Source organism: Musa acuminata, chromosome BXJ1-5 (genome assembly GCF_036884655.1).
Source record: "Musa acuminata AAA Group cultivar baxijiao chromosome BXJ1-5, Cavendish_Baxijiao_AAA, whole genome shotgun sequence".
NCBI classification, from domain to species: Eukaryota; Viridiplantae; Streptophyta; class Magnoliopsida; order Zingiberales; family Musaceae; genus Musa; species Musa acuminata.
In genome coordinates this window covers 16,319,601-16,332,770 of record NC_088331.1, presented here as the reverse complement: position 1 = coordinate 16,332,770, position 13,170 = coordinate 16,319,601, and the positions used below count along the sequence as shown (strand labels likewise).

Sequence of the window (13,170 nt, the reverse complement as noted above, 5' to 3'; positions counted from 1 at the left end):
CGATATATGAACCATGTGGAAGAATGTTAAAATTGTTGATAAACCGATTTGTTGGCCTGACTTTTAGTTGCTTGGGATGAGGATGACGGATGCAGCCTCCGTCCGTCTTGTGATGATCTCGGTGGATGAGATATGATGTAGAAACGTTAGGCTTGTTTGGAGTTCCCGTTATATATTATTTTAAATATTGGTAGTGGTAAATAAGGAAAAAAAAAAGAAGAAATATATGTTTGGCAGTATTAATTAATGTGGAACCATTCATCTAATTCCAGCCGCAAGTACGATCTCTGAATATTATTTCAATATTTACAGAATTATATGACGTCAATCTTCTCGAGGGCTTTCACAACATCCTTCATGGTTGGTCGGAGCTTATGCTCCTTCTCGATACATGCTTCGATGATTCGGGCCAGTCGAGAAGCGGCCGTCGGTGGATACTCCCCATTGAGTTTGGGGTCCATAAGACTCGCTAGCTCTTTGGCATCCGATGAGAGATGGGGCTTGGCGAACTGTGCCAAGTGGCGTTCAGCGCACGGTCGATCAGGATCGAACACCTTCCGACCAGTGAGCATCTGCAGCAACACTATCCCGAATGCATACACGTCCGTCTTCGCGTCCAGATGACCTGATTGATCAAGGAGAAGAGACACTCACTCGTATTAAATGGCAGCGGCGAGTAACACACACGTAATATGCTATCTTGGAGCATGATATATAAATAAGTTGTGCTTACCAGTGGTGAAGTACCGGGGGTCCAAATATCCAGGTGTGCCCCAGACATGCGTTGAGACATGGCGCCGCCAATGGCCCTTCAATGACAATGACCAACCCAAGCCGGAAAGCTTTGGGTTGAAGTCCTGCAAGGGAACAAAGATAGAGGGAGGGCACCCCATTTTTAACAGAGAAATTAGATTGTTGTACAAAGCGTGCGTAAAAGAGAAGATCACATACGGAGTCAAGCAGGATGACCGAGGGCTTCACGTCCCGATGGATGATGCGCTTGTTCGATTTATGTAGAAAACGAAGACATCGAGCAGCACCGATTGCTATTTTAATTCTCAGCTTCCACGAGAGCGGTGGCTTCCCTTCTGTTGAAGAAGATGATCCTGTAAGATGATTTCTCTTTGGCGCGGATATCAGAATACAGTATAATACTCACTCTCAAGAAGATGATCCTGTAAGCTCCCGTTAGCCATGAACTCGTAGACGAGATGGAACGCGGCGTTATCTTCCTTGCAGTAGCCCAGCAGCCTGATGAGGTTGGGATGCGACAGCTTCCGCAAAACGTTCATCTCGTTCTGCGCAAAACCCCCAAGAAACAGGAAACAAAAGAAATTAATTAAGCACACAAATCAGAAGGAGAATATTAAATCGAATTAGTAAGCAAGCAAGCAAGCAAAACAGGGGACCAAATAGTCGTCAAGTCTAGGGAATCACCACCCACTCCAGTAACCCTTGGTTGGAGTTTAGCTTCCATGTCTTTACAGCAACGAATTTGTCATCCATCCGACCTTTGTATACGACTGCGAATTCTCCTTCCCCAACAATGTTCCCATGCGAGAAGTTCCTTGTGGCACGCTTCAATTGGCTAAGCGGGAAGGTCTCAAGGTCTGGGTTGGCATCGACCTCGACTCCGGTACCACCCGTTCCTGCTGCTGTTTCGACTCCAAGTCCAAGTCCACTTCTTGCTGGTTTTTCTACCTGAAGCCTATTGGTGCGTCTGAAGATCCCAAGGAATGCATTTTCGACTCTAGAGCAAAGTAGACTTCCCATTCTGTGGTTGGCCTTTTTGTGAGAGGAGGGGAACAAAACAAAAACAAAATAAAAGGCATTGTTAATTAAATTTGATTGGGACTCCGAAGAAGATGAACTTAGAAAATTAATTTTTTGGGTAATGAAAGTTCAAATTACTACACAAAATTATAAAATAATAACACATCGTAGAATATAGAGATGCGTATATACCTTGGCTCGCTGGACGTCCACGAGATTGATGAGCGGAATAAGCCTCAAATACCGTTCTATCTCCGCTTCTACCTTCTGGAACCGATGCTCAAGCATCCACCCCATGGCCATGAGATACAGAAAGCTATGATTCTGGCAAATGTTGACGAGAATGTAGGCCTTCTTCAAAGCATTCTCCAGTCGCTCCAATACCGCTCTCGTCTCAGGATACGTCTTGAGATCCGACATGTCGAGTGGTTCCAAGAGATGGCCAATGAGCTGCAAGTAATCCGACAGTTCTCGACAATTCTTCTTCAGGATTCGTGCATTCGCAGCGGCCTCCACGATGATGATGATGAGGCGGACAGCATCAAGTCCCGCGAGTTGCGCGACATTGGCAATCTGTCCTGTGATCGCTAAAACTATTGATGCCAGTGGTATCCCAAACGATATCTAATCTGAAAAATAATAATAATAATTTCATATGTGTCAGAATAAAGAATATACGATTAAATTATGTACAGAACAGAACAGATTCAAAATGGCAAAAATTAATTGAGATCGTAAAGAAAGTAAAACACAAGTGCGGAGAAAGAAACACCATAATGAATAATAAAAAGTAAGATCATACCTAAACAACTTTGAAGGAACACTCCGACTCCACTCTCTCAATCCGATTTGATTTGGTGTTGTACTCGTTTGGGTTTGGGGGAGACTATACTTTTTTTATTTATAGTGTTAAATCTCCGAGTCCGGAACCGTTTAAGAATCATACTCGTATTTAGTTTAGGACTCCCAACTCCTACTGGGATTAGGAATACTAACTCCTATCTATCTGATTTACGACTTTTTTTAATTCCTATCAAGATTTGGTTTAGGAGTCGATACTCCTACTGGGTTTAGGAATCGTAACTCCTGGCTGATTTAGGACTTTTTAATTCCAAACTAATCAATGACTCACCCTCGAGCGAGCTCGTATCAAGATTTGGGCTCCTGGTTTGTACAGACTTAGTACCTTAAATTGCGAGAGAGGTCGGTTGCCATGGTGGGTGGATGGATGAGGTCTCCAGGAAAAGTGTACAGGGGCCAGATCGTCTCTACGTGCTCCGGTCACCTGGGCTCAGGTGCTGGCGGGACGGTCCTCTCCGGTGAACTCTTTGGTGTTCTCTGATTTCAAAGTTTAAGAGGATCAAGAGTGACTCGTCTGACTTTTTGGCGTTCGACGATGCCCAACTTGCCGAATGGCGACGGCCTTGGAGCCATAGCTTGGTGGGACGGTTCCTCCGGCGACCTCCGACATTGGATAGCATCAAGGCCGCTGTATTGTATCGTCGCCTTGGAAGGGTGTCGAAACCTCCTTCGATCATGGACATGGACATGGAGATGGAGATGGAGATGGTAACACCGTTCCAAAATTACAAGGTAAAGAAGTAGGGGCTCTCTTTGTTTGATTGGTGTAGGAGGAACTAAACAAATAGGGGTCCACCTCTCTTTTTTCTTTGGCAATTACCTGAATATGATGCAGCAGCAAGCATCAACCGCGATCTCATTCCCTTCTTCGTCCAAATCATGTTCAGGCCTCCCAATTTCTTCCTGGGCAGCCAAGTAGTACGTATACCAAGGAAGAACAATGTAAAACAACAAGTGGCACAGAAACGATTGCGTTTCTCAATCAATGTGATGTGAAATCCCCAGCCCTAAATCAGACACCTTTGCTTATGCCAACGTCAGAAATGCGTACCCACGAGAGTGATGAGCGGGATAAGCTTAGTTCAAGTACACGTTCAATCTTTTGTCAACAGGCATGCCACCTGTAACATCAATTCATTGCTTTTAGTTAACTTACCAACGAGGCTTTTTTAATGCGTAAGGCATACTAAATCTTTGACCGAACATGCTTTTTCTTCTTTTTTTTTTTCCAAAAATAAACTTGCATTTTGACTTGCTCTTAGAACTAGACGAACGTACCTAATGAAATGAAAGTTCCTGTTCACATATGCTAAATGCTGTACAACATATGAGCATGTAGAACAAATATTTAATCTGTGATCAAGATAATAAATTGACAATATTAATGCTGGCATATGCTGTAGACACTCACGTGGACTGTCTTTCTGTACAGCCAGTTTTATCTTACTCGAGGATGATGTGCTTCTACGTTGAATGTACAAGCATTATACAGCGATTGTTATTTTCATTCCGGACATCCTCACATTTATTGGAAAAAAAAAAAAAAGAGAAGCTTACAATATCACTTATAAGAACATTAGTCTTTTTTATAGCATATAAATACACAGTAATCCTCACGAACAATCATCCTTACCTTAGACCACCTCTCCTTACCTTAGACCACCTCAGTGAGAGATACCATCCACGTTTGACCATCATAACTACGTTGAGTCTCTACGTATGATGGTTAAATTATCAGTATGAAATAGTCAACATCAACTCTACAAGAATAGTATTTAAGAGGCACTATACCATAAATGATTTTTGTCACTATCCCTCTTCTAGAATATGTATTGTTGAAATTTTAATCCTTGATTTTTATGTAAACATGCCACACCTCAGCTTGCAAACTTGGAGGCTCATATTTATATATTTCTTAAACTTGCCGCACCTCGAGATTAAAGTTGATAATATTTAATCTATCAATCAAGTCAAGATAATAAATTGACAATATTAATGCTGACATATGCTGTAGACACTCATGTGGACTGTCTTTATATACAACTAGCTTTGTCTTGCTCTTGAAGATGATATGCTTCTGCGATGAATATACAAGCATTAGACAACGATTGCTATTTTCATTCTTGACATCCTCACATTTACCGGAGACAAAAAAAAAAAAAAAAAAAAAGGAGAGAAGCTTACAATGTCACTTATCGTGACATTAGTCTCTTTTATGGCATATAAATACACAGTAATCCTCATGAACAATCATCCGTGCCTTGACCATCTTAGCGAGAGATACCATCCATATTTGACCATCATAACTACATTGAGTCTTCACATATGATGGCTAAATTATCAGTATGAAATAGTCAACACCAACTGTTAGGATCAAGAGCACTAAGAGGGGGGGTGAATTAGTATAGCGGAAAACTTTTGATGATTTAAAACGATGTTCGTATGATAAAGACGATTTCGGTAAAAAAGTCGATTTGAAAATCACTTTAACTTGTGATCAAGAGAGATGCAGTTAAAGTAAAGATATAGAGACAGTTTGCAGTTAAGATAGAGAACATAATGTAATTGCAAACCGAAATATGACGTTTGTACGATAAAAGCGATTTCGGTATGAAAGCTGATTCGGAAGTTGCTTTAACTTAGATTAGGCGAAGTGCAGTTAAAGTAAAGCTATGGAGGTAGTTTGTAGTTAAGATAGAGAACATGAAGTAAATGCAAACAGAGATTTAGAGTGGTTCGGTCAATCTTGACCTACATCCACTTTTGGCTTCCTCCTCCGATGAGGTCACCGATGTCCACTAGAGGCCTTCCTTCAATAGGTGAAGGCCAACTACCCTTTTACAGTTTCACTCCTTTTGACGGGCTTAGGAGACAACCCTTACAGAATTTCTCTCCTCTCTTGAAAGCTCAAAACATGGAAGAAAAGAGGGAGGAGAACTTCTAGCCTTTACAACACTTTTGAGCTCTAAAAATCACAGAGTAAGATTGGATTTTTGGTGCATTTGGTTGCCCTTTCATGTAGGAAAGGGTGAGGTTTATGTAGGCCCCAAACTGGTTTGAATTTGGAGCTAAAAAATATCTTTTCCCAGATTTTCGGGGTCCTTAGCTGTACTACCTCCTGACTAGGGCGGTACAACCGCTTGACAGAGCTCGGAGATCGAGCTCTAGCGGTGCCATCGCCTGACAGGGGCGGTTGCACCGCTCAGTCTTGCTCGGAGACTGAGCCCAGGCTGTGCCACCGCTTGATTAGCGTGGTTGCACCACCCAATCTTGCTCGGAGACTGAGCCCAAGCGATGCCACTGCCTGACCTGGGCGGTTGCACCGCCCAGCTTTCTTGGGAGACCATCTCCTGAGTGGTGCCACCACCAACCCTAGTGGTGCCACCACCGACCCTGGCGGTGCCACCGCCTAGCAGGAATTCTGGTCCGAATGGGTTAATCCATTCGACCCAATTTGGGTCTATCAAGGGCCCAATTGCCCCCAGATTAAGTTAATGGGATCACCTCCCATTCCTACGTTAATCTACATGATAACTACGATATTTCTTAAGACATTTACTGCAACTTGCTCTGGTGCGTCAATCACTTCTTCCGACGAACTTTCGACGAACATCCGACGAACCTTCGGCGATGCTCCGGCGGACTTCCGGCAAACTCCTGGACTTGCGACGATCCACTTGGCGAGTTCTGATGAGCTTCTTTGGTAAGCTCCTGGACTTCTTAGATTTGTTCCCGTAGAACCTCCGACGATCGTCCGGACTTCCGTCGAACTCTCGAACTCCCAACGTGATCATAGTCTTGACTCTCGTGCAACTCTCGCTGCATGTCTTACTTCCATCGTAGTTAATCCTGCACATGTAAAACAAAACTTCGATCGAGACAATTAATCCAAGTTGTCCGGCATGTCATTGGTCCCTCGACGCTTTGTCCGATTATTCGACGCATTGTCCTCTCCTACGACCTATTGCCCAATCGGCCAGTTGACTCCGCAACTCCGATATCCTTGGTACAATACCCGCTCTTCTTGGCTCGATGCCCGAGTCCACGGCCCGAAGCCTTCTGTCGATACGTCGACCGATCCATCGGCCCGACGTCCAATCTTCTGACATGTTCCTCCGGCCCAACATGATTTTTCCTACTTTAATTGTCTCATCCTGATCGAAGCATCCTGCGTCACTCAAAAATGCAGATTAAAACATAAACACAATTATCAATTGGTTTCAACATCAAAATACGAGATTCAACAATCTCCCCCTTTTTGATGATGACAACCAATTGATGACGGAGTTAAACTTAACTCCCGGAGTTTAAACAAACTCTCCCTATCAATATGCCATATTGATAGAACCTTAAATTCAAACTGAATTCAAGTCATTGCAATATTCATCATGAATACTTGCAACACGTCATCATGAACTTATGCATAACATCATACTTCTCCCCCTTCGTCATCAACAAAAAGGAGAAGTCCAACTATTCTTATGTTTGTAGTATTAATTCAACTTATTGCATGAAAAACATAATATAAAGTTTTATCATCATGCAGTTTTAAAGCTAGAAAATTTAGCAAGTGTTACATCATGCTTAAAACATTCAAGCTATCAAGTTTTAGATATATAAGTTTTACGGCATACAAGATAGCACTTTTGGTAATGTTCAAGATATCAAGTTCTACATCATGCAAGCTAACAATGTTACAACATTTTAGAACTTGCAAGCTAGCAATTTAGAGATGTTCAAGAAAGCAACTCTTGCTTCTTGAAATATGCAAGTTTTACAATATACAAACTAGCAAATGCAAGTTGGCATATTTGCTTTTCTTGAAATAGGCACGATAGCACATTTTTGCATTTTCTTGAGATTTCAAGCTATCAATTCTCGGTGATGTTCAAGACAGCAATTTCTTCTCTTTTGAGAAGTGCAATTTTTGCTTTCTTCTTGAATTGTGCAAGCTAGCTATCTCTTCCTTAGTCATTATCAAAAAGAAGGGAAGACCCTTTCTAAATAAGGGAAGACCCTTTATATCAATTTCTAAATCATGACAAAGGTGAGTAATCATTCTTATTTCAAAATTTCATAATTGAGATAAACCTTGAATTCAAATTAAGGTAATTTTAATCATGATTCACATCATATGCAATACATCACAAACATCATAATAAAAAGCATAAGTATTGCATGCATCATTTTAGTAACAAATCATAGCATTTCATCACATGGCAAGATATCAGCAAGTAAAATTACGATGCAAGTTCTTGATATCTTAACATGATGCAAACATGGCATATGACAATCATAGCATTTTGATCATCAATTTACCATATATTTCGATGCAAGCTTCTTTTGATATCTTAACATAATTCAAATTCAAATATGGCACTTATAGCATCAATTTATATATTTCTCATTCAAATATGGCACTTATAGTATCAATTCATATATTTCTCCCCCTTTGTCATCAACAAAAGGAGAAGTAGCTCTAGCTATTTTAAAAGATATGCAAGTTTTTGTAACATGAAGCTAGATTTTCATCACAACATATAAGCACAAAAGCATAACAAGATTCTTAAGTTCAATCATGGCAATTCAACACTTGCTTCTTGTGCAAGATTGCACTTTGATTTTCTTTACATGTTCTAACTAGCAAAAGCTTTCTCCCCTTTATTTTTGTCGAAAAGAAGGGAAGAGTACAAACTAGCCAGCATTTGCCTTGAGCTAGCAATCTTTCTCCCCCTATGCCATTGTCGAAAAGAAGGAGAGGAACCAATGATTTAGACTTTTACATAAACTATGAATTTGCATCAATCAATATTTTTCAATCATCACATGATACATACAAGATAACAATGCAAAGAAATCATGTCATTAAAGACATCAATTGTTAAACATGATATGATAATAGTTTCAAAAATTTTAATTTACGATACATGTGATGCATTGCGATACACTAAAAAATTTAATGCGATGCTTTTAAGGATATCAACCTATTTTTGATACAAAGCATGGAAAGAGCAATTATATTGCAAGTTTTCTAAGTTTTGCATTTTTTTTTCTTCTTTCGAGATAGCAATTCTTTGCTTCTCTTTATATTGCAAGATTTGCAATTCATTGGTAGTGTTCATAATAGCAAGTTCTTTCAATGAAATGATCGAGCTAGCAAATTTTTCTTCCTTTGAAATATGCAGGCTAGTAAACTAACTCACCCTTTATCATTATCGAAAAGAAGGGAGAAATCAATGGCTAAAAAATTTTAATCATTATACAAGCCATATTACAAAATCATGTCATGATATCAAGAAAATTCAAGAAGGACATGATTCATTCGACAAATCTTTTTAATAGAGCAAAAGAATTAACCAAGGATCATGATTAAAATATATCAATATCATAGATCAAGTCATGATTTGTGATTTATCATAAAGCAAATTAATTTTCAATCATCACATAAGGCATTTAAAGAATTTTTGAAACATAGGAGAATGATTAATTTAAGCATGCAATCTTTCAATCAAATTCAAGTCATGAATACCAATACTTTCATATTGTGAGTATCAATTCATGAATACCAAAAGATATTATTTGTGATTCCAATTTTGTAAGATCAAGATTATGATTTAGATAAAACTCATTCAAATCAAATCGTTAACTTGAAACTCATAATCAAGTCATCAAAATCAATTTCGAGATTCATAAAATATCATGAAATCATAAATCTCGATCAGATGGGACAAGTATTTTTTAAGTGATTCTTTTTCATCTAAGTATGCCTTAGTCTTTATATGTCAAATCAAGATAAGCATGAAAGTTCAAGACGTAAAGGCAAAATCTTATACAACAACTCATCAAGCAAGATTTTAAATATCTATTTTCAAGCCATATAAAGAGTAAGTCAAGGATTCAATTATCTCATGTCATGAATTCCAACAGTCATCTCAAATTATCAACATCACATTAAAAAAATATTTCAAAAAGATATATCGATAAGTGATTCATTTGTATCATTTCATTCATTCGGAAGATTCTCCTTTTTGGTAAATAAATCTAGGAGAACAAAATGAATTAAGGGAGATGTAACATGATTGAAGCATTGAACATGATTCATATTTAAAATGTGTCTCATGTCATAAGTATGAATCAAGCATTTGTGAAATCTGAAATCATCCTCAAAGTCACATTCAATAAATTCATACATGACAAGTATAGATTTATTGAAAAGACGATAAGATAGAGGATCGCATTTCGTTTTTATAAATTTCTATTTATGTGATTTGCTTCTTATAAGCATGTCTTTACCTTTAATAAAACAAGTGTCAACATTTAAGACGGAAAGGTAAAAAACAAATCATCAAGCATGATTCATGATAACATCCTTTTAATATCTTGATATTCATCATCAAGTATGATTTCAGAAAGTATGTTAAAGAGAAATCATTAAGACCAAATGCATGATATACTCATTTATTTTCAAAATATTCAATATGTTTATTTTCATGAGATTCACAAGATTAGTAAAATAAATTCATTAATCTCAATAGGATAGAAAAATCATTTTCATTTCATACAATTGATTTCATGTGAGGGTATTCAAGTCTTTTGTGAAAATATGTATCATCATTTAAAATCGAAACATAAGTTTCATTATGAAGCCGTCAAGACCAAACACATCATGATATCACATCTATCATCAAAAGACTATCAAGAAATTCATACATAGATGTACATGCACTATGTCATCTTAATATGTCATGAGAATGTCATCTTAATTCATCATAAAAATGATTATACCAAAAACATATTAATCTAAAATGAGAGTTTCAAATCAACATTTACTTCAAAAACTCATGCATGACATAAAATCATCAAGATACACATGCATGGATTAATCCTAAGCATTATCACATATCATATAATTATCATCCCTAATGTTGCATACATCATTCAACATTTCAAAACATAACATGCATGAAACCTTAGCAATATACTTTTCATGATCAAATTTTTAATTTTTCAAAGATGCTAAAAAGAAAAATATGATATAATTTTTGAAAAACAAATTTTTATTTCCTATTCCTACTATCTAAATTAAGCACTCATGAAAAACTTCAAGTAATTTTAAAATAATTCAAGAGAGTTCAGTTACTTACCTTGTAGTCGAAGCCCGTCAAAGCCCAATTTGCCTTTCACCTTTGGAAGTTCTTGATTCATCCTTGGTTGCCTTCCTCTTCTTTCGCCTCTTCCTCCGTTCAAGTTCATTATTTATTTTAGATTTTTGTTTAATAAACTTATTAAGATTTAGTATTCGAAGTTCAAGTTCATCATTGTCCTAATCACTTGAGTCATCGCTCAAGTGGTATTCATTTGTCCGGAGTTTCGAATCCTTCATATTCTTTGGAAGGTGGTTTAAGTGCTCATCAGGTTCAAAATGTTCCAAAAATATCATTTCATAGGTCATTAATGATCCGATTAATTCTTTTAATGGAAAATCATTTAAATTTTTTATCTCTTGTATTGCGGTTATTTTAGGATCCCACCTTTCTGGAAGGGATCTTAAGATCTTGCTTACGAGATCAAAATTTGAAAAAGATTTATCAAGAACTCTTAGATTATTGACGACATCCGTGAAATGGGTGTACATGTCGCCTATAGTCTCGCTTGGTTACATTCGAAAAAGCTCAAAATCATGCAATAAAATATTAACTTTCGAGTCTTTGACTTTACTAGTTCCCTCGTGCGTGATTTCAAGTGTTCGCCAAATATCAAAAGCCGTTTCGCATGTAGAAATCCGATTGAACTCATTTTTGTCCAAAGCGCAAAATAAGGCATTCACAGCCTTTGCGTTTAAAGAAAAATACTTCTTCTCCAAATCCGACCATTCATTCATCGGTTTAGAGGGAAGTTGAAAACTATTTTCAACAATATTCCATAAATCCAAATTCATAGAAATCAAGAAAACTCTCATTCGAGTTTTCCAATAAGTGTAGTCCAATCCGTTAAACAACGGTGGACGAACAACCGATAGGCCCTCTTGAAAGCCATGAAGAGCCATTTCTCTCGGGTGTAAATCCAAAATAAGAAATACCGGGCTCTGATACCAATTGTTAGGATCAAGAGCACTAAGAAGGGGGGGGGGTGAATTAGTGCAGCGGAAAACTTTCGACGATTTAAAACGATGTTCGTACGATAAAGACGATTTCGGTAAGAAAGCCGATTCGAAAATCACTTTAACTTGTGATCAAGAGAAATACAATTAAAGTAAAGATATAGAGATACTTTGCAGTTAAGATAGAGAACAGAATGTAATTACAAACTGAAATACGACGTTTGTACGATAAAAGTGATTTCGGTATGAAAGCCGATTCAGAAGTTACTTTAACTTAGATTAGGTGAAGTGCAGTTAAAGTAAAGCTATGGAGGCAGTTCGCAATTAAGATAGAGAACAGAAAGTAAATGCAAACCAAGATTTAGAGTGGTTCGGTCAATCTTGACCTACATCCACTTTTGGCTTCCTCCTCCGATGAGGTCACCGACGTCCAGTAGAGGCCTTCCTTCAATAGGCGAAGGCCAACCACCCTTTTACAGTTTTACTCCTTTTGACAGGCTTAGGAGACAACCCTTACAGAATTTCTCTCCTCTCTTGAAAGCTCAAAACTTGGAAGAAAAGAGGGAGGAGAACTTCTAGCCTTTACAATACTTTTGAGCTCTAAAAATCATAGAGTAAGATTGGATTTTCGGTGCCTTTGGTTGCCCTTTCATGCAGGAAAGGGTGGGGTTTATATAAGCCCCAAACTGGTTTGAATTTGGAGCTCAAAAATATCTTTCCCGGATTTTTGGGGTCCTAGCGGTACTACCTCTTGACTAGGGCAGTACAACCGCTTGACAAAGCTCGGAGATCGAGCTCTGGTGGTGCCACCGCCTGACAGGGGCGGTTGCACTACTCAGTCTCACTCGAAGACTGAGCCCAGGTGGTGGCACCGCCCAGTCTTGCTCAGAGACGAAGTCCAAGCGGTGCCACCACTTGACCTAGGCGGTTACACCGCCCAGCTTTCCTGGGAGGCCATCTCCTGGGCGGTGCCACCGTCGACCCTAGCGGTGCCACCGCCTAGCAGGAATTCTGGTCCGAATGGGTTGATCCATTCGGCCCAATTTGGGTCTATCAAGTGCCCAATTGCCCCCAGATTAAGTTAATAGGATCACCTCCCATTCCTAACTTAATTTACATGATAACTACAATATTTCTTAAGACATTTACTGCAACTTGCTCTGGTACGTCAATCGCTTCTTCCGGTGAACTTCCGGCGAACATCCGACGAACCTTCGGCGATGCTTCGGTGGACTTTCGACAAACTCCTGGACTTGCGACGATCCACTTGGCAAATTTCGATGAGCTTCTTTAGCAAGCTCCTGGACTTCTCAGATTTGTTCCCGCAGAACCTTCGACGACCGTCCGGACTTCCGTTGAACTCTCGAACTCCCAACGTGATCATAGTCTTGACTCCGGTGCAACTCATGCTGTATGTCTTACTTCCATCGTAGTTA

The 13,170-nt window shown here is 38.8% G+C and overlaps 1 protein-coding gene across 1 annotated transcript; it reads right to left on the bottom strand.

The window, feature by feature from the left end:
* Positions 1-264: 264 nt before the first annotated feature.
* Positions 265-3,610, bottom strand: LOC135675008 (probable serine/threonine-protein kinase PBL11). The gene is made up of 7 exons (XM_065185274.1): positions 2,960-3,610; positions 1,966-2,402; positions 1,438-1,785; positions 1,160-1,298; positions 952-1,088; positions 734-857; positions 265-625 (listed from the first exon to the last, which is right to left on the bottom strand). Exons 2-7 carry the CDS (start codon positions 2,191-2,193, stop codon positions 315-317), a joined length of 1,287 nt encoding a protein of 428 aa, XP_065041346.1. The 5' UTR covers positions 2,194-2,402; positions 2,960-3,610; the 3' UTR covers positions 265-314.
* Between the last annotated feature and the right edge of the window lie 9,560 nt (positions 3,611-13,170).